At 37.1% G+C, this 27541-nt stretch overlaps 1 protein-coding gene and 1 pseudogene across 1 annotated transcript; both read right to left on the bottom strand.

Annotated features, from left to right (window-relative positions):
* Positions 1 to 4927: 4927 nt before the first annotated feature.
* LOC127086864 (ubinuclein-1) lies at positions 4928 to 6812 on the bottom strand. The gene is made up of 4 exons (XM_051027680.1): positions 6519 to 6812; positions 5695 to 5794; positions 5478 to 5584; positions 4928 to 5362 (listed from the first exon to the last, which is right to left on the bottom strand). Exons 1-4 carry the CDS (start codon positions 6765 to 6767, stop codon positions 5249 to 5251), a joined length of 570 nt encoding a protein of 189 aa, XP_050883637.1. The 5' UTR covers positions 6768 to 6812; the 3' UTR covers positions 4928 to 5248.
* Positions 6784 to 10619, bottom strand: LOC127082319 (plasma membrane ATPase 4-like; annotated as a pseudogene).
* Positions 10620 to 27541: the final 16922 nt, after the last annotated feature.

The following is a 27541-nucleotide window of genomic DNA, read 5'->3' as shown; positions in this document are numbered from 1 at the left end:
CTTAAGAAGAATTCCTCCAGGGGTTTTCTTAAACAACTTGTTTCCCATAATCACATAGCTCAGGGAACTGTACTTAATCTTTTGATATGTGGCTCATGTTGGATTTCCTAAATATTAGAGAATTGGTTTTCGGCAATTATTGTCTGACATTAGGTTAATGGTCAAAACTTCGAAGGCTTCAAAATTTTATAAAAACTTAGAATTTTATAAGTTTGGTGGTATCTCAGTTTCGTCTTCCCCCCAAGTTTTGACATTGATAATGTCTCTAAAGAGTTGTTTGATTTCGACCAATTCCTCTAATCTTTCTTTAGAGTTTTATAACCTGAAGTAATTTGGGCTAATTCCTTTTCCTATTGATTCTCTAGTCGAGGTATATGATCAATAGCAGCATAGTCGAAATGTTTTAGGAAAGACTTGACTATAACGAAGTACATCATCAAATTCTCCTTAATGCACTTTTTTTTTCCAACTGTCTTACTACCAACTCTGAATCACCTTTTATTTTGACATCCTTTGCCCCAAAGTCTAACAAAATATGAAGTCATGTTATCATGGCCTCATATTCAGCCTCGTTGTTTGAACAAATGCCTCTGATTCTGAACATGAACTTGGTTGGTATATCCTCAGAAGAAATTATAAAAACTACAACTCCAGTTTCATATTTATGTATGGAATCGTCGAAGTATAATTTCCAAGGCATTATCTCTACATAACTTTCTATTGCTTCGACCACTGAGTGATCAACAATAAAGTCAGCGACAATCTTGTCTTTTATTACTTTCAGAGGACAATAAGTTAGTGAATACTCGAAATGATAATACACATAAACATCCACAAGATTTGTATAATGCTTTAGTTTTGTACATGAAAAGTATAAATAAAGACATAACTTCTTTATTGCATTACATCTAGTTTCAGCATAATGCAGTATCGCGCACGTGATAAGGCATTTGAAGTTGCATCGCACGCGCGATGCAAGGTATCACGCGCGTGACAGTCACTTTTCTGGGCCTTTTTTGACGTGTTGTGGTCCACTCTGACACATTTAAAAGAGGATTTTATGCATTTTGACAAGGGTTACGAAATTTGGAGATTGAAGCATGATTTCGAGGGCACAATTGGATATTTTTAGAGCATTTGAAGCCATTGAAAGCCATTACTTCAAGGGAATTCTCATGTTATTTTCATCTATCAATTATGGTATTATTAATTACAATATGAGCAGCTAAGCTCCTCTAGGTTAGGTTGTGTTATGATGAACCTATTTCTATACTGTTGGATTCTATGTTGATTTGACCATTATATGAACCTATTGATCTATAATCTTATTCAATTGCTTCTTGTTCGTAATGCTTTTTATGTGATATACTCTTTTAATCTGATTTTGGGTACATAGGGAATACTGACCATTAATCTATGTGTTGGACCTAAGGCAATTGTTGTACTTACATTGGTTGAATAGGGATAAGAGACCTCGAGTAGTGGCATAGAGAATTAACATTCTATATATCGCTTAACCCTGCTTACGTTGGCAGACTAGGGATAGAAAACTCCGAGTAGTGGTTAGTGAGTTATTTTGTGAGGGGTCGACTATAACGGTTTTGTTAATTCGTCGTGAGGTTATAGTGATTAAATCATTCATAGAGGGCATCAAACATCAATAGTAGAGGAATATGGCATTCTAGAACACAACCTGATTGCTTTCATGATATTTTTTACTCGTTTATTTACTTTTCGCACTAAAACTCGAAAATCCCTTTTTTTACTGGTTTTTATACATTGCACATATTTTGTCTTGCTTGGAAGCAGCCCCTGTGGATTTGATTTTTTATTACTTCGATATCATTTGTACACTTGCCGAGAAGTCATCAGATGGCCTAAGTGGCCATTTTCCGACGATGACTTTATAACTACATCATCGATGTAAATCTGCATGAATGTTTCAATGAAGTCATGAAAAATCAAATTCATAGCTTTTTGATAGGTTTCCCCTGAATTTTTTACACCAAAGGGCATTACTACCCACTCGTAGGTTCTTAAAGCACATGGTCATCGAAACTCCATTTTATGTACGTCTTCTTCAACTATAAAAATCTGATTATACCCTGAATGTCCATCTAACATACTTAGACATTCAAAACCTACGGCTGAATCCACTAACATTTCTGCCACAAACATTTGGTACTCGTCTTTAGGTGTAGCATTATTCAAGTCTCTTAAATCTATAAATACTCTAAGAATTCCATTTTACTTAATAACAGGCACAATACTTGCTAACTATTCGATGTACCTGGACATTCTAATGAACTTGCTTCTGACTAGCCTTTCGATCTTATCTTTGATCTTCGACATGATTTATGGGGCGAACCTCCTTGGTAGTTGCTTCACTAGATTTTTACCAGGTCAAATTGGTAGCTTTAACTCCACCATGTTTTGACTCAATCCTGGCATTTCGTTGTAATCCCAAGCAAAAATATATTTCAATTCCCTAAGTAATTCGACCACCTTTTCCTTCATGCCTGGTTCGACCTTAGCGCTGATGTAAGTTGGTCATTTTAATGCATCTTCTTTGTAGAATCAATTGGGTTGTTTTCAAACCTTAAAGGCTTGTTGTCGTAAATGCAATCATGTCTCCGGCTTTATGAAGCTGTTGTTTGGCAAAAATGGCCATCTCCAATTTTCTCAGAATCATCCACAATGGCTTCAAGAGCCATATTTTGCAATGTTTCAGCCTCAAGGGCTGAGTTTGGTCTATTTTCGGCCATATATGCCCAAATTTGAGCCAAAGCGTTTAACTCAATAGTCATGGTCATCGTTCATCGTCCACCTAATGGGTATGATGCTTCCCTCTTTGACATTGTGATCTCCCACGTCTTCCTTATCCCAGATAAATTCATGATTGGGATATAGGTTTAGAAAGTACATAACCTCTTTCTCGAGAGTTTAGGTATCCTCAACTGCATAGCATGGGGGGATTTTGGCTAGGTTCATGTCGAAGTGTTTCTTGTTGACCTTGTTAATTTCAGCCATATAGCAACTCTTCTCAGCTTTAATGTTCTCCATTATACCGTCGGGGCGCCATATGGAGATCCTTTGGTGCAAAGTTGAAGTAACTACACCAATTCCATGTATCCATTTGCGTCCTAACAATAACTTATAGTGTGAATTGGATGTAATCACCATAAACAATGTAGGCCTGGTTTTAGTGCCAACTGATAATTTGACATGTATCACTCTCAGAATATGGTTGGTCTTGCCTTCATAGTTTGAAAGAACCATATTATGAGGTCGAAGATCCGTATCATACTTCACTATTTTCTTAAATAAGGAATATGACATCAGGTTTACAGTCGCTCCTCCGTCAATAAAGACTTTGTTGACAACCATGTTGTCTACCTTTGCCCTTATGAACAAAGGTATCAGGTGGTAAATCATTCCAGCATCTGGTTTTTCAAATATGTCCTATTTTTCTTCCACAACACCATTATTCATGACATGATAACACATTGGCTTCTAGTTCGCCGCCTTATCTTGTACATAGTCCTCTTCTGTTTTTGATACTTTTGACACACGATCATATTCTGCCTGTGGCATTGAGAATATGTTGCAGTTTATTAAGAGATCGCCTTTAGATCCTGAGTCAAAGTTGTAATCCACCATTTCATTATCTGGTTGAGGGACATATTCAGGATATTGTATCCCTAACTTAGCGACACCTTTTCCTAGAGGTGCAATTCTTAGGTATAATCTGTGATAAGCTATCTTTCTGCCTTCTTCACTCATCTTCTTTGTGAAAGGTTTCTTTAGGGAATTCGACCCATAAATTTCATGTTTCTACCCAGAGGCTTCACGTTCAGCCTTCTTTTTCCTCTGATGATGCCTCCATTAAGTTTGCATCATAGGATTTTTCCCCTTATAGTTTTAAGGGACATGTGGGTAACCCTTCGACACATTAGAAATTTTCTGGTTAGGAAACATTATCTTTGGATCAACTACCTTCCATTTTGGCTTATTTAACCCCATATGGTTAACAAGTTTCACCCATTTCACTACAACAAACAAGACCTTAGACAGCGCTTTTTTTAGCCTTAGACAGCGCTTTAAAGCGCTGTCTAAACCTCCGCTGCTAAAGGTTTAGACAGCGCTTTTTTAAATCTTAAAAGCGCTGTCTAAGCCCCCCCCCCTTAGACAGCGCTTTGGCCAAAAGCGCTTTATAAGACCCTCTTATTTTAAATTTTTTAGGTATACCTTAGACAGCGCTTTTGAAAAGCGCTGTCTAAGCCCCACCCCCTTAGACAGCGCTTTGGCCAAAAGCGCTTTCTAAGACCCTCCTATTTTAATTTTTTTAGGTATACCTTAGACAGCGCTTTTCAAAAAGCGCTGTCTAAGCCCCCCCTTAGACAGCGTTTTTGCCTAAAGCGCTTTCTAATCCCCCCTTAGACAGCGCTTTTTACAAAAGCGCTGTCTAAGGTATACGAAAATAGAAGTCTGAAATTTAATTTTAATTAGACCTATTATATTTTAAGGTCTAATTAAAATTAAAATTAAGTACCTATTATATTTTAATTTTATGAGAAGATTTGTAGTTTTAAGAATTAAGAAAACCTAAATATATCAAACATACAATCAATAGAAACAATGAATAACTGCTAGAGAAACTACTTAAGATAACAGTAACATCCAAAATATCCAAGGTAAATTAGAGGTAGGATTTTATTCCTTAAAAAAGACCATTTTTAGTGACATGAAAATTTGCAAAAAATATTACAACTTACTGTCAGATAATAATGCCATAGTCATAGCCTCATAGCCACATCATATTGAAGTATTCAAAACAGAAGGAAAATTTAAGCATTCTTTCCAAAAAGTCACTCAATCCACAACCTAAACTAAGCATGCATTTGAGTATGGCAAGAATGTATTACTGAAACTGAAAGCATATATCTATTATTTTCAAGTCACATTCTCGCAATAAAGTCACTCAGTCCATAATCAAAATTAAGAATGCATGTGGTTAGGTCAAGAATGTTCTAATCAAAGTCTATTTCCATTATTCTAAAATCACATTCCAACAATTAAACTAAAAAAGTTGTATATAATGCAGCAACTCTGGACAGGGGATTTCAGAAAAAAACAGGCATGCTCAAATCTTAACACCAATAATTTCTGGACTGTAATAGTATATATCAGCTGGAAGAGGGGCAGGGGGAGACAGAAGTTGGAATTGGGCACAACTGAGACTGAAGGGTTATCTGTTTATATTTAGCATATGCAATACCTTTAATGTTCTGAGTTGCATTAAGTGCCCAAGAATACTCATAAGGCGGTTAATCAACTCTTTTGATACTTTCCCATGGCTGGCCTGTTGCAACAAAAAACATCCAATTATCTTATAAAGTTCAAATCCCTTGAGAAAAATTATGTGTGTGAATATATCCTTGGAAACATGAAATTTAGAATGCATCATTTGCCAGTACCGCTAGTCTAGCCACTTTAGCAAGCTTTAGCTTTATTTCCCTAGGCAACCTCCTTTTGACTGCCTGGGATGTATTATCGGCCTCCTGGTCCGCTGCAGGGGGCCTTGCTGTAATATTATTCAAAATGCACAAAAAGATGAAAAGAAAGGCAAAAATTATAGTGTTAGCAACAGACTTCCTACATTTATCTGTGTGAAATATCAAATTTGAAACTTACACTCTGCAACCATTTTCTCTAACTCGCACAGAGTCTTCTCAAGCATTGAAGATTTTGGCCTAGCACTAGACCCATCTTTCCTGTGCATGTATTCAGATTTCTGCATAATATTAAAATAAACCCATTACTCAGACAGGAACTAATACTACAAATATAGTTTAATGCACAACTTTCATCATCATTGCTCAAATTAGATGGAACAGGTAAATATATAGTTTACCAAGAGCACGACACGAGGATAGTTTACTTAGCCCTTTCCATTACTTTTAAATACAACACACCTGCTACGATTTTATATTTTACGATCTTCTCTCCCGATCTTAGGTAAGATCTCAATCTTGACAACCTTGCCCGCTATAGTGTCTCTATAGTGTCACTCAGTTCAGTATCCTTAATATTAAGTGGCTATCATTTTAAATGAAACACCATGTGATTGTTGTCATTCATGCAAATGCAAAAAGGAAATGAAGTCAGCAATGCATATTCTTTTTCTTTATTAATTGGTTGATTGTTGGGGAATCAGGTTCATTTCATCTAGCACACGGCATGAAAACCCTTCAGTGTCAGAGTAGAACTATATCTCAATGGCAACACAAAGTGGTTCGGCAAAAGACAAAATAGTATTTGGAAGACAGTTCCTGGAAGCATGATGGGGCCCTTATGGTCTGAGACTAAGAGTAGGAGAACCCTTTTGTTTAATACCAAAAGGAATTGATAAAAGAACCACAATGCAGAGGACCTCTTTTATTGGTATTTATTTTTAAGTATTTATCAAATCAAATTTGAAAAAAGAAACACAAAAAGCAAAAGAAATAAAAACTTACTGCTGCTTTAGTAGCAGACTTTCCCACAGACAGGTTAAGATCCGGAAGTTGACGCATACCATTTTTTTCTTTCAACCGACCGCTATTTTCTAAATTATCAATACTCTTCGAGGGTCTTCCAGGTTGGGATTTGGATTGTACATAAGCACCTTTTTCATGGTACTTTTGATGAGATACGTCAAATGATTCACTTGTGTTCTTAGATTGAAAAGTTCCTATCTTCTTATCAGCATCTTTGGCTTCTGACATGGCAGCAGGGACATCATCACTCGATGTTTTCAAAGAGACAGCAGAGACTAACATCGGTAGCAAATATCTCTTTCAGTTTCCAACTGTCTGGTAGTGGAGATGGTTTCACTCTATCCTTGGATATTGTCATAATGGTACCTAGTGGCATAAGGGTGAAGGAACTTAAATTAATATTTTTCACAGATGATTGAAGTAAACTATGAAGATCAATAAGAAACTATCTCACCATCATTCAGTATGGCGATAATCAACACCATGAAGGGTGCAAAATCAAACTTCCAGATCAACGCAATGAACATGAAACCAAACTGGTAAAATGAAGAATAGATCACATGAATTGTATGAACCATGAATATAAGTATAGAAAAGAAGTTGACATTTTCTTAGGAATTAAACTATTTTTGCACTTACCACAATACGAATGGTGATTGACACAGCATAGATCTGCAACAATCAATATTCTGTGTTTAGAATGCTAAAGATTTTTAAATGAAATTAAGCAATTAAATCAAGCAAGGAAGAAAACTAACAGTATAATTCTTCATCCTTTGGAAAATTGCCCTGCTGGTGAGCACTGCACTAATAATAACACTTAGACCGGGTTCAGTAAGGACAATATCAGAAGCACCTCTAGCAGCATCTGTAGCGTCAGCAACAGCAATTCCAATATCTGCTCTCTTTAGCGCAGGAGCATCGTTGACACCATCACCTGTCATTCCACATATATGTTTCCTCTCTTGCAGCCTCTTTACGATTTCATATTTGTGTTCTACCATGTCACAAGAGGAGATAAAAACAATTAACATGTTTTCAAAATGTAATTGTATAGTTAACAGATGCAGAAGTTCCATGATGTTTGAAATAATTGAAAACAATGTAATTGATGATGTTATCATTATCATCATCATAATGAAGGACCTACCAGGAAATACTCCAGCAAATCCATCAGCCTTCTCAATCAACTCGTCAACTGGAAGAGCTGCAACAGCAGCATCCTTGCTTTGACCGAGTAATGACGAAGATGGATACATGTTTGTTCCCATCCCAAGCCTTCGGCCAGTTTCCTTGGCAATGGCAAGCTGATCACCTAGAGAATGTGAAATCCAAACAATGGTTAAGCTACATGATTTCATTTATGATATGAAATGTGAACTACAAGAAAGTAAGAACGTCAAATCTTACCGGTAATCATCTTAACATTCACACCAAGGTTCAGAGCTCTTGTGATGGTTTCAGCACTATCATGCCTAGGAGGATCAAATAGTGGTAACAGACCAACAAATTGCCATGGTGCACCAGGGCTATCTTTATTTTTCTCAGGTACTTCCTGTTATAAACAGATAATTCAATGGTAGAAATAAAATTAGGATATTCAAATAAGTCGAATAAACGATAAATGCTAACAGTAATATCAAATTTCTAGACCTGTCTAGCAACACCCAAAGAACGGAGTCCACGCTCGGCGAACTTGTCAATTACGGAATGAGCTTTCTTCCTGACATCCTCTTTGCAGTTGCAGAGGTTCAATATCTAATCCAGGAAAAAATATCGATCAGTATCTTCATGATCATAATCATATGGTGGCACCACTTCCATCAAAACAAATATTTTACCTGCTCAGGAGCACCTTTGCTTGATCGATGCCAATTTCCATCAGAGTCAATGTAGGTTAAAGCAGTTCTCTTGTCTACAGGGTTGAATGAGAAAAAATGAATCTCCCTAACACCAGCTCGTGCCTGTGCAATTTAAAACTAGAAGTTAGATTTTCTTTTATCTTCATCCTACAAGTCACTATCAGAAATATAGACTACTGGGGTCTAGCGCAGGTAGTTAATGTGCAGTTCGATTCCTACTGATAAAAAAACTATAAAAATGATAGAGCATTTAAGCATATTTATTTACCTCCTTTGGATCAGCAAGCATACCAACAATTGCAGCATCTATTGCATCCTGATTCTCAGTCCTAGAAGCCCTTGCTGCAAGAAGGATAACATAATCCTTCTCTACATTCTTAGCAAAAACCTCAATCAAATTTTTATCAACAGACAACTTATTTAAGGTCAGAGTCCCGGTTTTGTCACTGCAGAGAACATCCATTCCTGCCATTTCCTCAATAGCTGTCATTCTCTTTGTAATTGCACCTTGCTGAGAAAGCCTGTGAGAACCAATAGCCATAGTAACAGACAAAACAGTTGGCATAGCAATTGGAATTCCACCGATCAAAAGAACCAAAAGATTGTCAATTCCATCTCTATACTTGCGGTGTTGAATCGGATACATGACAACGAGCTCAATCAGTATTCCAACAGCAATTGAGCAAATGCAGAAATTACCAATTGCTGTGAGGACTTTCTGAAAGTGACCAACTTGATTGGTGTTGTCAACAAGGTGAGCAGCTTTACCGAAAAATGTGTGCACTCCGGTAGCAATAACAACTGCTTCAATCTCACCTTTCTTAACAGTTGATTCAGAAAAGACTTCATCTGAGGGATTCTTTGTTGCCGGAAGAGATTCTCCAGTTAAAGCAGACTGATCAACACTCAAAGCATTACCCTCAAGAAGACGAGCATCCGCAGGAATGATATCTCATAATTTAATGCTGATTATGTCACCTGGGACTAAAATTGCAGCATCTTCTTCAGACCAGCGACCATCTCTGAGAACCTATAATTTTTGTAGCAAGAAAAGTAAATTGAAATCAATTAATAAATTAATAAAAAAACACCATGTAAATATCCAATTTAGTTCTTGAAATTGTAGCTTTCTATCAATCTCATCCCCATTCACCCATATTATCAATATTTCAAAATGATCCCTAAAACTGCAAAATGTTAATCAAGTCCCTCCCTCTCTCTGTGGGGGATCTGCTATGAAATAAATCCTTAAAATCATTCAATCACTTTCAAATTCATCCCAGATATTATCAACTTAATTTAATTCCAGTCACTGCAAATACCAACCAAGGGACGGATTCAATTAAAACTTTGCGATTTCAATAGAAACGAAGATATGAAGAAATATTGAAGAACATACCGCAAGAAATGAAGAACAGTAGAAACGAAAAACGAAGTCAACACCCAAATGTCGAGACACGTACGATTCTTCAAACACGTTCAATGATTGAAACCGAAAAATGGAAGTGTATTCGTGTTCGCTGTTATGGTTTTCGCTGATAGGGTTTCAACGTTCGCAGGAGGGAAAACAAAAGAACAGAGAACGAAAACTGAAATGGAGTCTGAAATTTTATTTTAATTAGACCTTAGACAGCGCTTTTGTGGAAAGCGCTTTCTAAGGTATGCCTTAGACAGCGCTTTCCAAAAGCGCTTTCTAAACCCCCCTTAGACAGCGCTTTTGGTTTTAATTTTTTTTTTAATTTAAAGACTTTAGACAGCGCTTTATCAAAAGCGCTGACTAAGGTCTATATTTAAAAGCGCTTTCTAAAAGCGCTGTCTAAGGGGGGGTCTTAGACAGCGCTTTTAGAAAGCGCTGTCTAAGACCCCCCCTTAGACAGCGCTTTCATTATTTTTTTGGAACATTTTCCGTGTTTTATTTTAATTTTAACCTTAGACAGCGCTTTCTTTTAAAAGCGTTGTCTAAGATGCGCTGTTAAAAGTCATTTTTGGCGTAGTGTTTTCCTTGGGGTACATTGGTAAGAGCAGGATAAGTCTTTTGGTGAGGTTGTGGAAATTTCCTCTGATACTCTTCTTTCCTGTGTGGGACTCCTCGTTTGTCGAAGACGAACCGCGCAGTCGAACCTCCTCTTCTGCCCTTCCTTTGATCATGCATTATGGTTTCTTCAACCTTTTTTGCTGCCTCCTCATCAAAAACTACGCTACACCTAGGGCATAACATGATTTTGGAGTTTCTTAGCTTGCGTCTCTCCAATAAATCAATGACAGACTCTTCATCCTAAGGGTACACTACTTTCAGTTTTTCATCAGCGTCTGCAGAGTTCTGTTAAGATTTTTCGACATCCATTTCAAAGCCACCAATAGCTTCAACCATGAGAATCTCGACAGGCTTTACACATTGTGCTTCTTCAGCCTATAGTGGATCATAATCCACTTGAAAGATTTTGGATTCTCGCCAAACTACAACCTTCCTTCTTTCAGCGCCTTATGCACCAAATTCCTAAAAATCACACATTGAGAAATTTTATGACCTAAGAAATTATGGTACCTACAAAAATCCCTCTTTTTTCTTTGTTCTTATGGGAGAGCTTTCAGGCCTGAAGACACTATAATCTACCCATCAGTAACCAATAAATCAAATATTTCATCATATTTAGTTATATCAAAAATGTATGTTTTTGTTACAAATTTATCATTTTTGATGGGTTCGACAAGATTTTTCATGTTCGGTGGTTTCAACAATTTACACATGTATGGAGGTCATGGCTTAAGTTCTACAACATTGACCTCACTCTCTTCAACATACTCGTCACCTGAATCTGAGAGATGTTCATATGTCTCTACATATGCGACTTTTCTTTTTTATGATACTTATTTGTTCTGGATTTCTCATCCTTCCATCTTTCGACTTGGCGAATCCTATCTTAGAATTATGTCATGTCCCTAAGGTATTGGGTTTCTAATTTCTTCCTAATAGAATAATTTATGCCTCTTGCAACCATTTCGACCAACTCATGTTCAAGGGCTTGTGTAAAGCACCTTGCCTTAATAAGTTTGAACCTATTCAAATAACCGTCAATTGACTCAAGCATTTTGTGCCTAACACTAGCCAATTCCTTAAGGCTTATTTTCGACTGAACCATGTAGAATTGTTCGTGGAACACTCTCTAATTGACTCCAAGTTTGTATGTAGTATGGAGGGAGTGTGGTAAACTAAGTGAAAGCATTTTTGTTAGAGAATTGCGAAAATATTTCATTTTTAAATTCTCATTGTTTGCTATGTCGCCAGCCTCAGTATGATACCTAGTGACATGTTCGAACATAGACTCACTAGTGTGACCAACAAACTTGGTGAACTTGAGAACTTTCCAGCCCCTAGGAAGCTCTGTTTGTCGAACGTGTTTTGACAAAGGGGATATAAAGTTAGGTATATGGAGACCAGCATTAAGGCTATTTTGGGTCAAAATTTGTTCTATCACATTAGCTATGTTATCTTTCCCTCGAAGTTATTTTGTTGGACATTTCAAAGCACTTGGTCAGCATATTGATTTCTCTGTACCATTACATGCATATGGTTACGTTGACCTATGAATTCTTTGTCCTCCCTATTTGGGGTAGGTTCTGGTGGTAGAAACCCTGGATGTTGGCCTAGGTTTACATGGGCCGTCACATTTTTAGGTGTTTCGACTTGCCTGACATTTGATATTTAAGGGGTTGGTCGAGTCTAAACCTGAGGGGGACCGAAAAAATTGGCTATTCGACTCATCTGATTGACCAACAACTCATACATTTGGTTCGTATTTGTAATCAAAGGATTAAAAAATGTACCCATTTGTTGGGTCAAAGTATTAACCATTTCAAAATTGCTTTCATCTATATGTTGCCTCATAGCTATCATAGACGTAATATTTAATGATGGCGCTATTTAAGGGATATAACTTATCCCTCCTGGTCAAACCATATTGTTTATGGTCGAAGCAGAGGCGTTATGGGCATTATGGCCTAGTGGCCATTGCATTCTCACTGTATATCAACATGTTAGTGTGAAGTCCAACCATCATCTGTTAGACTATGGCACGGATCTAGAAGGGGGGGGGGGTTGAATAGATCCCAGTTAAAAACTTGAGTCGGCGCTACCAATTTAAAGGAAAATTGGTTTTGAGAATTTGTTTTAAGTGCGGAAGCGGCCGAGGAAAATTTTAGTGTAAAACGAACCGTTATTGGAAAACTGGATATGCGTTAAGCTAATGGATTAGAGATAAAGTGAAATACAAATCACTACACTATTAACACACTCAATGATATATTTCACTAACTAGCAAGCCTAGTTCCAATGATCCAAAATACCAAATTAAATTGTATGCAAACTTAAGACAACTTTGGCTTATGCAAATTAACAAACACTTGGTGTGCATACACTCCAAGAGATATTTGAGTTGAGTAAGTAATTCAAATTTATCTAGTACAATATACTATTGTACTTTGTATTCAAACAGCAGTTTTAATCTCTTACTCAACTTATATCAACGTTTGGTAAAATTGCTTAAACTAAAATCACTTAATTTTTAAGCTGAAAAACACTTATGCAGAAAATTAAAGAAGACAGAGATTTGATGAGGCAGTTCCCCCGCCGTCCTCGCTTCGGGGTACGTCTGCCCTCAATTCTAAAAATAGAATTGAGATGATTAATTAGATATCACCTGTGAAATTTAATCGTTTATACAAGGATTGCAAAGCAAGTAAACAACAGAACTTCCAATGTGTTGAATGATGCTTCCTATCCTTGCTCCTTGATTCAAGACCTTCGATCGTTGTTGCTAGACCTCCGATTCCAGCCCCTTTGTTGAAGAATCTTCCGTTCTTCAAACCCTCGGCCCGGCTGATCTCAAACACAACGAATCGAACCCGAATCCTTCCCTTCAATATCACTGAATCCGCTACTAGACTGATGAAGACTTCCTCTTCTCAATCACCTTCGCTCGGATGAATATTGATGAAGCGATTCGTCCAAAAACCCCCAAACACAAACCCGTATTGGAGGACAAAACCCTAACGGTTTTATTCAAGAAAGAACCTGCCACAAGCTTCAACTCGAACCGGATTCTTCGATCACAGCTTCGAACCTTATCACCTTTAATCGATCACGAACCACATCAAAAGTAATTGTGTGCAGTTGATGTGTTGTGAAATGTTGAAGATGAAGATGATGAGTCTTGGACACCTTTTTCACTCTTTCTTGTTTCCTTGAACACTTGAACTCAAATTGACAAATGTTAGTTGATAAAAATGTTTTGACTACTATATATAGTAACTGGCAAACCAACCAAAAATAACAGTATTTCAAACAGTGGAAAATACTCAGAAAACTGAGTTTACGCACGAGCGGTCGACCATAGGTTGGCGTGCGTTGAGCCGTGGGAAATGCGCCGACCCCTATGGTTGACCCAAGGTTTCATGCGCTGACCCATGGTTAGCATTATTATGCCATGCGCCGACCTCTGGTCGACTCAAGGGTTTTATGCGCTAACCCGTGAGTTATGCGCCGACCCTTATGGTCGACTCAAAGACGCATGCGCTGACCAGTCTCCAGTTTGGCTGAGATTTGCGCTGACCCGTGAGCTTTGAGCTGACCCTTATGGTCGACTCAAGGCCTTCAAATTTGCATAAATCTGTGTTTTGTGATTTTCATGCATTTCGTCATGATCACACTCTGTCCACATATGTTCTTAAACATTATAATAGGTTTAGACAAGCGTAGAAAAGGATATGATGGGTAATGTGTTGCATTTGTTTGTAGACGTGCATGATGGTCTTTTGTCATCATCGAAACTTGCGATCGTATGTTGTCTGACTCTTTGTCTTTACATACTCCCCCTTTTTGATGATGACAACCTGTATAAATCAACGTGACAAACAGCATGCGGTATTGACACATTTTGCACACTCCCCCTTTCTTTTGTAATCTAAGGCTATCTGCAGAAAGCGACTGTTAGTTGTGGACATTTTTGGCTGCCTGCTTTGTACACTTTTCTCCCCCTTTGACAACATCAAAAAGAGAGACAGAGTGATTATTCAAGATAACAAGGAAATTTCACAGGAAATAACATAAACAAATAATAAATCACACCAATGTCATTTCTGAGCAATAGTCATTAATTAAGAACAAGTAAAACAGAGAAATACATTTAACATAACAATCAAACTATGAAGTGCATGTGAATATCTATGTCCTAGTGGCGGTGTCCTGGATGATAACAAATGCCCAGGTTTTTGTAAGGGTCAGCCAGAGATGATAGTTATTCGGTGACACCGTTCAGATGCTTGAGACTCTCGTCGATCGACCTTTCCTGAAGTTCAAATGAAGCCGAAAAGGTTGCAAACCGGTCATTCATGCTTGTAGAGAAGGTGTCGAGACGCTCATTTTGGGCTTGAAGTTGCTCGTTGATATGAGCATAGCGCTCATCTTGAGCTTGCATGAAGGACTGTTGAGCGATCTGCATATTTCGCATCATATTCAACAGTTCTGAAGATTCTGCTTGCTGTGGAGGGGACGGAGGAGATTCTTCATCATCTTGGTGATACGGCCGGTAGAATTGACGTTGAGTTGACCAGCCCGTATGTTGCCATTCACCCCAGCCACCCCAGCGTGGAACATCTTCTTCAGTTGAATGCGACTGCTGAGCCCAAGCGGAGTCCGAGTAGTCATGAGTGTCAACGGGTGGAGGGCTATCATCTCCACCATTGTGATCCAAAGCGTGCCTGGCTTCCTCTTCTTCATTTTCCTCGTCATCTTCTTGTTCTTCGCTTTCATCACTGTCATCATCTGCAGGAACATTTCCTCTTCGAATAAACTTATACATTCTCCGCTCATTGCACCAAAGATATCCCATCATAGACATAGTTTTTGTGCTGAACTCTTTGTCAGATGAGATGGAAGTGTATGGGAAAGACGGATGATTAACGTTGGCTGCAGTCAGGACCTCTTGAATGAAGGATCTGTAGGCAAGAGTCGTTCCTCGTCCGGAATCACGTAGACCAAACATTCTACTGGCAATGTAGTACGGCCAATTTATTTTCTTCTTATTTTTCAAAATGTAAATCAGATGAACCTCGGCCTGTTCGACTCTGGAGAGACCGCCCTTCTTTGGTCGCAGGATTCGTGAGACAATCCACTGAAGAATCCTTTCTCCGGCTTTCAGCTTGCCGGCAGTGACAGTTCGTGGGAACGCGTCACTGTTCACAAACTGATCAGGATAGGGTCGTCCCAGCATGTTATTCAATGCACTCTTAAACTCGTAGCCATCTATGTGGTGAGAGTCAGTTACCTCAGGTAGAGGGTTTTCAGCATCATCCACAGACATATCAAAATATTGGTTCCAGATATTTGATTTAAGCGGTACCTTTGTCGGGCCAATTCTGGAGTGAAACTTGTGCCCGCGAAAGTTGCCATGAAGGCCGGCGTAGAACACTCGAACAAGGTCTTCACTGTATTTAGTATTGCATTCCAAGAAGTTGATAAAGCCTTGATGCTGCAGCAGAGCCATGACTTCAGGGAGGTGCATGCGTTCAGCGGTAAGTTTGTAGAATGCATGTTGTTGTACAACTCCTCTTTTGCCGATATCTCTGTTGAAGGCTTCGACGCGAGCGGGTGGAACGAGTGATACAGCAGATATGGGGAGAGATGCGGCGGATGATTCTCGGGATCTCTTGCCGGAAGGTCTGCGTGATGTGGAAGCCATTTGAGCAAGTTTGAAACTAAGTGTTTGGGTATAGAGTGAAGGTTTGTGAAGGGTTTTGAGAGAGATTCTGCTAGAGAGAGGTTTCTCCCTATTTATAGAGGAAAGGTGAGGGTTTTGGGAAGATGGAAGATCAAGGAACAATAGCCACTAGGTAGATGCAAGTTACAAAGTAGTGGGTAGTTTCAAAGGTGATGGAATGTAAATGCACACTTAATGATGATTTTTGAATGGGAATGCATGAAAAACAATTTAAATTTTTCTGCAGAAAAACGAAATTTTCGCGCGATGCGTCGACCATAGCCCTGTATGCGTCGACACATACTGTTTGATTTTTGAGAAAATGCAGAAATTATTTAAGCGTGCGTCGACCATAGCCCTGCTGCGGTCGACTCATACAGTCCAAATTTCAATTTTTCACTATTTAGCACATGTGATGACAGGTTTGATGCATAATTAACAATTCATACAACAATAAACATCCAAAGAGAGATATCATGTATATATAAACAACATCATTTTGAGGTATAACTATTTTAATCATGAGACTTTGCAGAGAGAGAAAGAGAGGAACAGTATCACCTCGATGCCGGAGTGACTTGGTGAACGGTAAACTTGTGCTTGCAACAACACAGATTTGTTAGAAGTACAAGATTAAAGTCTTATATGGAATAAGGTAAAACAGCAGATTATAGTGCCCGTTCCGAAATATCGAGAATGCCAAGTTCTCGGCGGATATGAAAGAAAGGTTCAGTTGCTAGCGGCTTTGTGAAAATGTCCGCTAGTTGATTTTCAGTATTAACATGTTCAAACACAATGTCACCTTTCTCTACATGATCCCGAAGAAAGTGGTGTCGAATTTCGATATGTTTCGTACGTGAATGTAGCACAGGGTTCTTGGTGAGGTTAATGGCACTTGTATTGTCACAAAAAATGGGGATACATTCAAGTTTGAGGTTAAAGTCCAATAATTGTTGCTTAATCCATAGGATTTGGGCACAACAACTACCGGCGGCAACGTATTCCGCTTCGGCGGTTGACAAAGCAACTGAGACTTGTTTCTTGCTATGCCAACTGACCAAAGAGTTTGAAAATAAGTGACAAGTGCCACTGGTGCTTTTCCTATCCGATTTGCAACCGGCAAAGTCGGAATCGGAGAAACCTACCAATGAACAATCATTACCTTTGGAATACCATAGTCCATACTTCGGAGTACCTGATAGGTATCGAAGTATTCGTTTAGCGGCTTTTAAATGGGATTCCTTGGGACATGATTGATATCTTGCGCACATGCATACGCTAAACATAATATCGGGACGAGAAGCAGTAAGATAAAGGAGTGAACCAATCATACCTCTATACCGTTTTACATCTACTTCCTTACCGTCTTCATCTTTGTTCAAGTTTGTACACGTAGGCATGGGAGTGTCTATGGCCTTAGCTTTTGCCATGTCAAATCTCTTGATAAGGTCCAAACAGTACTTTGTCTGGCTCACGAAAGTTCCTTCTTTGAGCTGTTTAATTTGCAGACCGAGAAAGTATGTGAGCTCCCCCATCATACTCATCTCGAATTCGCCCTGCATAAGGTCAGAAAACTCTCTCACGAGATTCATGTTAGTAGATCCAAATATGATATCATCTACATAAATTTGCACTAATATCAAGTGCTTTCCTTGACGTTTAATGAAGAGGGTTGTGTCAACCTTTCCTCTTGAGTATTTTTGATCGAGTAAGAATTTGCTTAGTCTCTCATACCAAGCTCTAGGAGCTTGTTTGAGGCCATACAAAGCTCTTTTTAGTTTATAAACATGATCAGGATACTCATGGGATTCAAAACCCGGAGGTTGTGCGACATAAACCTCTTCATTTATGTGACCGTTAAGGAACGCACTCTTGACATCCATTTGGAATAGCTTAAAGTCTTTCGCACAAGCGAAAGCAAGGAGAAGGCGTATAGCCTCGAGTCGGGCAACCGGCGCATAAGTTTCCTCATAGTCGATGCCTTCCTCTTGGTTATACCCTTGCGCGACTAAACGCGCCTTATTACGGGTTATTACCCCGTTTTCGTCCAGTTTGTTCCTAAACACCCATCGGGTGCCGATTACTCGATGATCTCGCGGAGGAGGGACAAGGTCCCAAACCTCATTTCTGGTGAACTGATTAAGTTCCTCCTGCATTGATAAAAACCAGTGTTCATCGAGTAGGGTTTCTTTAGGGTTTTTAGGTTCCATCTGCGAAACGAAAGCGAAGTGATAACAGAAATTACTTAGCTTAGATCGAGTTGTTACACCCTTTGAGATATCTCCGAGAATGTTGTCGATTGGATGGTCTTTGGAAGACTTCCAAGCTTGAGGGAGATCATCGTTTGAAGGCGGATGAACTACCTCGGTTTCCTCATGGTGTACATCTTTGTCCTCCTCAATTTTGACTATGTCGGGTTGATCAATCCCCGGCTCGCCACCTTTGAGTATGTCTTCGGTAGATGTACCTGCACTATGAAAAACACTACCCTTTCCGACGTTTCTCGGATTGGATTCATCAAAAGTGACATGTACAGACTCTTCTACAGTAAGTAATCATTTGTTGTATATTCTATATGCTTTGCTAGATTGAGAGTATCCGAGGAAGATACCTTCGTCGGCCTTGGAATCGAATTTCCCTAAGTTTTCCTTTCCATTGTTCAATACAAAACATTTGCAACCAAAGACATGTAAGTGAGAAACATTTGGCTTTCGCCCTTTTAATAGTTCATACGGTGTTTTGTTTAGAATGGGGCGAATGAGCACCCTATTCAGAACATAACAAGCCGTACTAATGGCGTCAGCCCAAAAATATTTCGGTAATCCACTTTCATTGATCATTGTTCTTCCCAATTCTTCCAAAATTTGATTTTTACGCTCCACAACCCCATTTTGTTGAGGAGTACGTGGAGCGGAAAAGTTATGATCAATACCATGGTTACCGCAATATCCTTCAAATAAGTGATTTTCAAACTCACCTCCATGATCGCTTCTAATTGCAACAATGTTTGTATTTAGTTTATTTTGGGAAAGCTTAGCAAATCGTTCAAAGGCGGCGAATGTGTCGCTCTTACTTACTAAGAAAATAGTCCAACAAAATCGAGAAAAGTCATCCACTATTACGAAACCGTAATAGTTTCCTCCTAGACTTTTAATCCTAGATGGCCCAAATAAATCCATATGGAGAAGCTCGAGAGGTCTCGTTGTTGAAACGATATTTTTGGATTTAAATGAGATCCTCGTTTGCTTCCCCTTTTGACAAGCATCACAAAGGTGATCCTTGGTGAACTTAATTTTGGGGAGACCTAGGACTAGATCTTTTGAGACTACTTTGTTAAGTAAGTCAAAGTTAACATGTGCTAAACGCCTATGCCATAACCATGAATCTTCACTCATTGTTACAAGGCATTTGTCACTTGTTAATGATACTTCATTTAGGTCAAGCATATAGACATTGTTCACACGTAGGCCATTAAACATACTCTTCTTATCATCATTATGTACAATTTTGCAACAATCTTTTGAAAACGATACATTGTATCCTTTGTCACATAATTGACTGATGCTAAGTAGATTGTGTTTAAGACCTTCGACAAGCAATACATCAGAAATAGTAGTGGAAGAAGGGTTACCTACACTACCTTTACCAAGTATTGCTCCACGGTTGTTGTCACCATAAGTTACATATCCCTTCTTCTTAGCCACAAAGTCAATGAAGAGAGATATGTCACCTGACATGTGCCTTGAGCATCCACTGTCGAGAACCCATCTTCTCTCGGTAGTCTCGAGGCATTGTACCTGTGACAAGATAATTAACAAGAGAAGGTACCCAATTGCTTATTGGGTCCTGAGTGGTGAGGAACGAAATGGTTGCATTTGGGCATCCATTGATAAATGCCTTTAGGAACTAAAAACCTCCTAAATCTACATTTAGCAATGAAATGGCCTTTCTTGCAACAATAGAGACAAGAGAAATTTACATTTGGATTGCTTTTGCTATCTTCATCCTTTATAACATATTTATATTTTTGATATGGATTAACCATACTTTTTCGAAAGTTTGATTTGTCGATAGCAAAAGTAATCTTGGGCTCAAGAGCCTTGTCAAGTTTGGCCTTTAGGTTTCTTACTTCACCTTGCCAAATGTAACAAGTATCACACCCAAAGTTCATCATTTTACTTCTAAGGTCCTCATAACTGGTTTTTGTGCTTTCCACTATAGAAGCTTTAAGTGCCTCAAGTTTCCTTTCGGATTGTTGAATTTTATGTTCCAAATGTGAAAAAAAATTCTTATTTGAGGCAAGCCTTTTAAAGGCCTCTTTCGCTTCATAGTGTAAAGTATCAAAAGCAGTTTGCAATTCATGATGAGACATACTAGAGGATTTTTCATATTTAGCATGTCATACCTGTTTCTTTTTGTTCTTTTGATGAGCAGAGAGACATAGATTTGCATTTTCATCTTCATCACTAGAACTTTCATCATCGGAGGAGTCGCTATCGCTTTCCCAAGCTATGTATGCTCTCCTTGGCTTTGATGATTTCTTATGTGATTTATATGAATCTTTTTCTTTTGTCTTCTTGTTCATCGGACAGTCCGGTTTGTAGTGACCCGGCTTTCCACACTTATAGCACGACCCTCTAGTTGTTTTTCCTTTTGAGTCATCATTTTTAGAGTACCTAGATTGCTTCTGGAAGTTTACCAAGTTCTTCTCGGAATGTTGGATGTCGTTCTTTCTCACATAACGGTTGTAGCGTTTAACAAACAGCCCCATATCTTCACTCTTGTCCTCTTCTTCTTCGTCGCTCGATGAATAATCACTTTGCTCTTTTGCTTGAGACTTTGAGGAGGAAGTCTTTAGAGCTATTGATTTCTTTTCACTCACCTTTGCTTTGTCCTTTTTATCTTTCTTTTCGTGTTGTTCCAGGCTCAGGAGAACTTGTTCGTGCTCTTGCAGTTTACCAAACAATGTTGTCAAGTCCAATGTGGTAAGATCATTTGCCTCTTTGATGGCGGTCACTTTCGGCTGCCATTCCCTGTTAAGACATCTTAAGATCTTATTAGTAGCAATATCATTGGACACAGGCCTACCAAGTGAATGTAATCGATTGATGAGATGAGTGAATCTCTTTTGCATGTCAGCAATGGTTTCCCCTTGCTCCATGAAAAAGAGATCAAACTCTTGTGTTAGTGTATTGATTCTAGCCAATTTAACATCATTCGTCCCCTCATGGGCAATTTGTAGTGAATCCCACATGGCCTTAGCAGTAGGACAATGGGATACACGATAGTATTCATCTACACCTAATGAGGAGATTAGGATATTTTTGGCTTTCCAATCATAATTGTATTTCTTTTCATCATCATCGGTCCATTGTGCTTCGGGCTTAGGCACCACTTCGTTGTTCTCATTGGTCATGGTTATTTGAATTGGACCATTGAGAATAACATTCCATATTTTTCTATCTATGGAATTTATGTGCACCCGCATACAGTCTTTCCAATAACTATAATTTTCACCATTGAAAACGGGAGCTCTATTATAAGCCCTTTTAGGTTCGTTAGCCATTTTCTATCAAAGTTGTATTTTGAAGCACGGAGTGAACCAGGCTCTGATACCACTTGTTAGACTATGGCACGGATCTAGAAGGGGGGGGGGTTGAATAGATCCCAGTTAAAAACTTGAGTCGGCGCTACCAATTTAAAGGAAAATTGGTTTTGAGAATTTGTTTTAAGTGCGGAAGCGGCCGAGGAAAATTTTAGTCTAAAACAAACCGTTATTGGAAAATCGGATATGCGTTAAGCTAATGGATTAGAGATAAAGTGAAATACAAATCACTACACTATTAGCACACTCAATGATATATTTCACTAACTAGCAAGCCTAGTTCCAATGATCCAAAATACCAAATTAAATTGTATGCAAACTTAAGACAACTTTGGCTTATGCAAATTAACAAACACTTGGTGTGCATACACTCCAAGAGATATTTGAGTTGAGTAAGTAATTCAAATTTATCTAGTACAATATACTATTGTACTTTGTATTCAAACAGCAGTTTTAATCTCTTACTCAACTTATATCAACGTTTGGTAAAATTGCTTAAACTAAAATCACTTAATTTTTAAGCTGAAAAACACTTATGCAGAAAATTAAAGAAGACAGAGATTTGATGAGGCAGTTCCCCCGCCGTCCTCGCTTCGGGGTACGTCTGCCCTCAATTCTAAAAATAGAATTGAGATGATTAATTAGATATCACCTGTGAAATTTAATCGTTTATACAAGGATTGCAAAGCAAGTAAACAACAGAACTTCCAATGTGTTGAATGATGCTTCCTATCCTTGCTCCTTGATTCAAGATGAATCAAGACCTTCGATCGTTGTTGCTAGACCTCCGATTCCAGCCCCTTTGTTGAAGAATCTTCCGTTCTTCAAACCCTCGGCCCGGCTGATCTCAAACACAACGAATCGAACCCGAATCCTTCCCTTCAATATCACCGAATCCGCTACTAGACTGATGAAGACTTCCTCTTCTCAATCACCTTCGCTCGGCTGAATATTGATGAAGCGATTCGTCCAAAATCCCCCAAACACAAACCCGTATTGGAGGACAAAACCCTAACGGTTTTATTCAAGAAAGAACCTGCCACAAGCTTCAACTCGAACCGGATTCTTCGATCACAGCTTCGAACCTTATCACCTTTAATCGATCACGAACCACATCAAAAGTAATTGTGTGCAGTTGATGTGTTGTGAAATGTTGAAGATGAAGATGATGAGTCTTGGACACCTTTTTCACTCTTTCTTGTTTCCTTGAACACTTGAACTCAAATTGACAAATGTTAGTTGATAAAAATGTTTTGACTACTATATATAGTAACTGGCAAACCAACCAAAAATAACAGTATTTCAAACAGTGGAAAATACTCAGAAAACTGAGTTTACGCACGAGCGGTCGACCATAGGTCGGCGTGCGCTGAGCCGTGGGAAATGCGCCGACCCCTATGGTTGACCCAAGGTTTCATGCGCTGACCCATGGTTAGCATTATTATGCCATGCGCCGACCTCTGGTCGACTCAAGGGTTTTATGCGCTAACCCGTGAGTTATGCGCCGACCCTTATGGTCGACTCAAAGACGCATGCGCTGACCAGTCTCCAGTTTGGCTGAGTTTTGCGCTGACCCGTGAGCTTTGAGCTGACCCTTATGGTCGACTCAAGGCCTTCAAATCTGCATAAATCTGTGTTTTGTGATTTTCATGCATTTCGTCATGATCACACTTTGTCCACATATGTTCTTAAACATTATAATAGGTTTAGACAAGTGTAGAAAAGGATATGATGGGTAATGTGTTGCATTTGTTTGTAGACATGCATAATGGTCTTTTGTCATCATCGAAACTTGCGATCGTATGTTGTCTGACTCTTTGTCTTTACATCATCGACGTTTGCATGCCATAAGGATATTCCCTATTATTCATTGGCATTGAAAAACCAAGTTGGAATGGTGCTCTAGCGTCCCCAAACACATGTCTTGCAACTATAAGGTTAAAATGGGAACTCCCTGACTTCGGGGGGTGTCACCCCTTACGACGGTTTTGATGATATTGTCACCATCAATATTGGAGCGACATTTGTCCTAACAAGGGATAAAACCGTCGAATTCTCAATTGTTGACCCAACTGGTGTTTCATTTGTGTTTCGTGTATTATTTTGTGGTGGGTTAGAAGTGTTATTATCCATATATGGATTTGTCATTTCAGGCATAAATTTTCCACTTCTTAAATGCATGCATAAACAAACAATGATAATGTATTATGCACATAGAACAAATCAAACCAAAAACACAATGATTTTAAGAAATATTTTCTAAAATAAATTTAGCATAAGGTCCCTCCAGGTGTGCCAATTAGTTTACTTTGAACTTTAGTAAACAAGTGTTAGTCTCTTATAAAAGGTTACTTGCAGGATTGACCAAATAATCTTATGACATAGTGCTTAAAATCTTAATGTAAAGGTGGTGCAAGTTAATATAAAATTGTCGGAAAAGTAAAGGAGTCGACAATAATTAAGTGACAAGAAACTTTTTAAAAGATAATGTAAAGTGAATATAAAATGATAATTGAATAAAAGAAATATTGTAGCGGAAATGAGTTAAATTAAAAGAATTTGCATTAAATGAAATGGTGTTTAAAATCATACATTTCACTCAGATAAACTCGTTTCTTGCTTCGCTTGGATACTTTGAGATTGTGAGTTTTTGTAGTAAATTTAACACATCACTCTGAATACTAATACTAGAACTCTTATTTATACTAATGTAAGATAACTGCTTATAATGGTCTTATCTTCAGAAATTGACACATAATTGTTGCATGCTTTTCGCCTCTAAAATGTCTCCTACGTGTCTCTTTGGATAAAACTAAAAAACAGTTACTTGCTTTGAAATTATTTCTTCGCGCCAATTGCTGTTTATCGACGTGTCTTGCTGACAATTGACGTTGAAATCTTGAGCAATGTTGCCATCAAAATCTTAGACGATTTTTTTTTCATAAAAATACTAAGTCTTAATCTCTATCCCACATCTGAGAGTTCGACTTCCTTAGCTGACAAACTGAGCCGAAATATTTTTTCAACCTTTTAAATTTATTCTAAGTTCTTTCTTTATTGTGTTGAGATTTGATCCTGTTGAAAATTCCACCTAACACCCGTCCTTAAAAAGTATGAGGCCCATTAGGGACGATTCATTTAGGATCGGATAACCCGTTTTGACAGAGGTTATTGACGTCTCCTCCTCGTATATTTAAAAAGCGTCAATTGATTGACACTCCGTACTAATTTTATCTACGCTATCTACGAATTTTGCTGAAGATTTAACATTACCTATGAATTTACCTATAGATTTTTCTATATATTTAATGTTATCTACAGACTTACCTGCGCAGGTAAAACGTTAAGCTGATAAATTTATATGTAACTTCATATCTACAAAAAAATAAATAAACATATAACATAAATAAAATTAAAAAATACAAAACGTCAATTAAAGTGGCGCACCCCTATTTAAATATAGGAGGGGCGTCAATAATCTCTAAATATCTTTAATTTATATTTCAAAAGTTATGTTTCAATCATATTTTTGAAATATAAGTTGGAAAAATGAGTATTAAAGTAAAAAAAATGAAATTATATTTCAATCAAATTTAAAAGAATTTTTTCTTTTATAATAAGTATAAAATTTTAAAAGATAGATGTTTTTATGAGTTCAATTAACTTATTTGTATAAAAATCACTATTTCAAACCTCTCTTTCTAACCTTTTTATAAACATAGAAAGCCTAGGATTTATTTATAAAATAATTAATTAAGATATGTTTATGTTTCTAAAATTTGAGTAAGTTCGTAATTTTTTTTTTGTTGAGATTTTATCATTGTAAGATGAGTTTTTTACATCCTTATAACATCTGGTACAAATTAGATGATGTGACATACTTAATACTATTAAATCAAGATTTCAACCTTGAGATAAGTCATAAGTATTGATTTTGGATCACTAACATTATCCTTTTGTGTCAAAAAGTTTTCTTCAAATTCAACAATCATCATTAGGTAGTTGTTTAGCACTAGAACCAAATTCTCAACCCATGGTTTCGACAACTACTCTATAATTTTCTTATTTTAAACTAGCATCACCATCACTTTTTGACGTTTACATGTTAGAAGATTTCTTCCACATAAATTGTCAACACAAAATATTTTACTTCCCTCCATTTTAGAAACTCTAGTTTGTTGAAAAAGAAAGAAAATGAAGTGGAGCTAAAAAAAAAGAGAGAAAGACAAAGAGGACGAAGAAGAAGGAAAATGAATAAGTGGAACGTGATGGATGAAGAAAAATAAAAATCAATTTTAGATTATGACCATGGAGTCTTAGTTGGTCTAGGTGATAGCATTCATTTTATATTTAACTATTAATTTAAATAAATTTTTAAGATTTATAAAAGATAGATATTTTGATACCTTTGAATTTAAGAATCAGTACGTTCATTTAATTAAATAATAATATTCAATTGCATGTCATACTTTGATATTATTTTATTTTAAAATAAATTTTAAATTTTAAAATTATTTATACTAAAGATATTGGTACTGAACCAAAACTCGTGTTTATAAAATCAACAATTAAAAACGATAGTGATAAATCTTTTTTTTAAAAATGCAAAGAAAAAATTTAGAATAGCGAAAACAACTTTAACCCTTTTATTATTATAAATCTTTTTAATAAATTTAAATTAATTTCTTAGATTAAATGATAATTTTAATTTTTTATATTTAATTATTTATAACATTGATAGCTCTATTTTATCTTTCTTCTCTATTTTTGGTTCATCCCTTAAACTTTTAAATTTAAAAATTATGATACGACATATTTTAAGCGTTGAGATTCATGATTTGATAATACACAATGATATGCATTCATGATTTTGTAAGAAAACCTTTAAAAAAAATTAGTTTCAACATTTGAAATTTTTATAATTTAATTAACTACACAATTTTACAATAGATTTATTTTTATGTTATTTAAATTACATTGTATTAAATGTTCACTTAGTGGTGGTAAGCCGCCGCACATGGCAGTGATCTCCTGTTAGTTATTTTTGAATTTAAATAGTTATAACATTTAATGGGAATAATTGTTATAGTATGTGAAATGATGTATTTATAAATGTCTCAATTTTGTGAAATGACACTATTTAATCTATAAATAGACTGTTTCAGATTTAGAAAAATAATACAACTTAAATTTTTATCTTCATTGTTTAATTCTAGATTCTTTTTTTTTTCTATATTCGAGTTTTTATCTATCATTTGAAAACTAAAAAAAAAACTAAATTATCTTAAGTATTCCTTCATGTAGATTCTAAGACAATTTATAGAGTGCTTGAAATACTATAAAAAAATGTTCATATGCACGATTCTAGCCTTGATCCATTTAACTTAGAATCAATTTCTAACTGTCTAATAGCATCTCAAATAATAGAAACTGAGGCTTTAGTTTCAAACATCAAGGTGATGAATCAAAACCTTGTGAAGTTGGACCGTTTTGATGGGACAAACTTCACTCGCTGGCAAGACAAGATGATCTTTCTTCTGACTACTTTGAAGATCTTCTATGTCTTGGATCCTGAATTGACACTGACTCTAGAACTGCAAGACAATGATTCCGAGGAACTCAAGACATAATGCAAGAAACAAAAGGAGGATGAATTGTTGTGTTGGAAAAAAATAATGAATACATTATCCAATCGTCTCTAAAATCTCTACACAGACAACAAATCAAAAAAATAAAATTGAAAGACACTTAAGTTCAAATTTCGTGCTGAGGAGAAAGGTA

Source organism: Lathyrus oleraceus, chromosome 5, assembly GCF_024323335.1.
Source record: "Lathyrus oleraceus cultivar Zhongwan6 chromosome 5, CAAS_Psat_ZW6_1.0, whole genome shotgun sequence".
In the NCBI taxonomy this organism is placed as follows: domain Eukaryota; kingdom Viridiplantae; phylum Streptophyta; class Magnoliopsida; order Fabales; family Fabaceae; genus Lathyrus; species Lathyrus oleraceus.
This window is presented reverse-complemented; position numbering and strand designations above follow the sequence as displayed.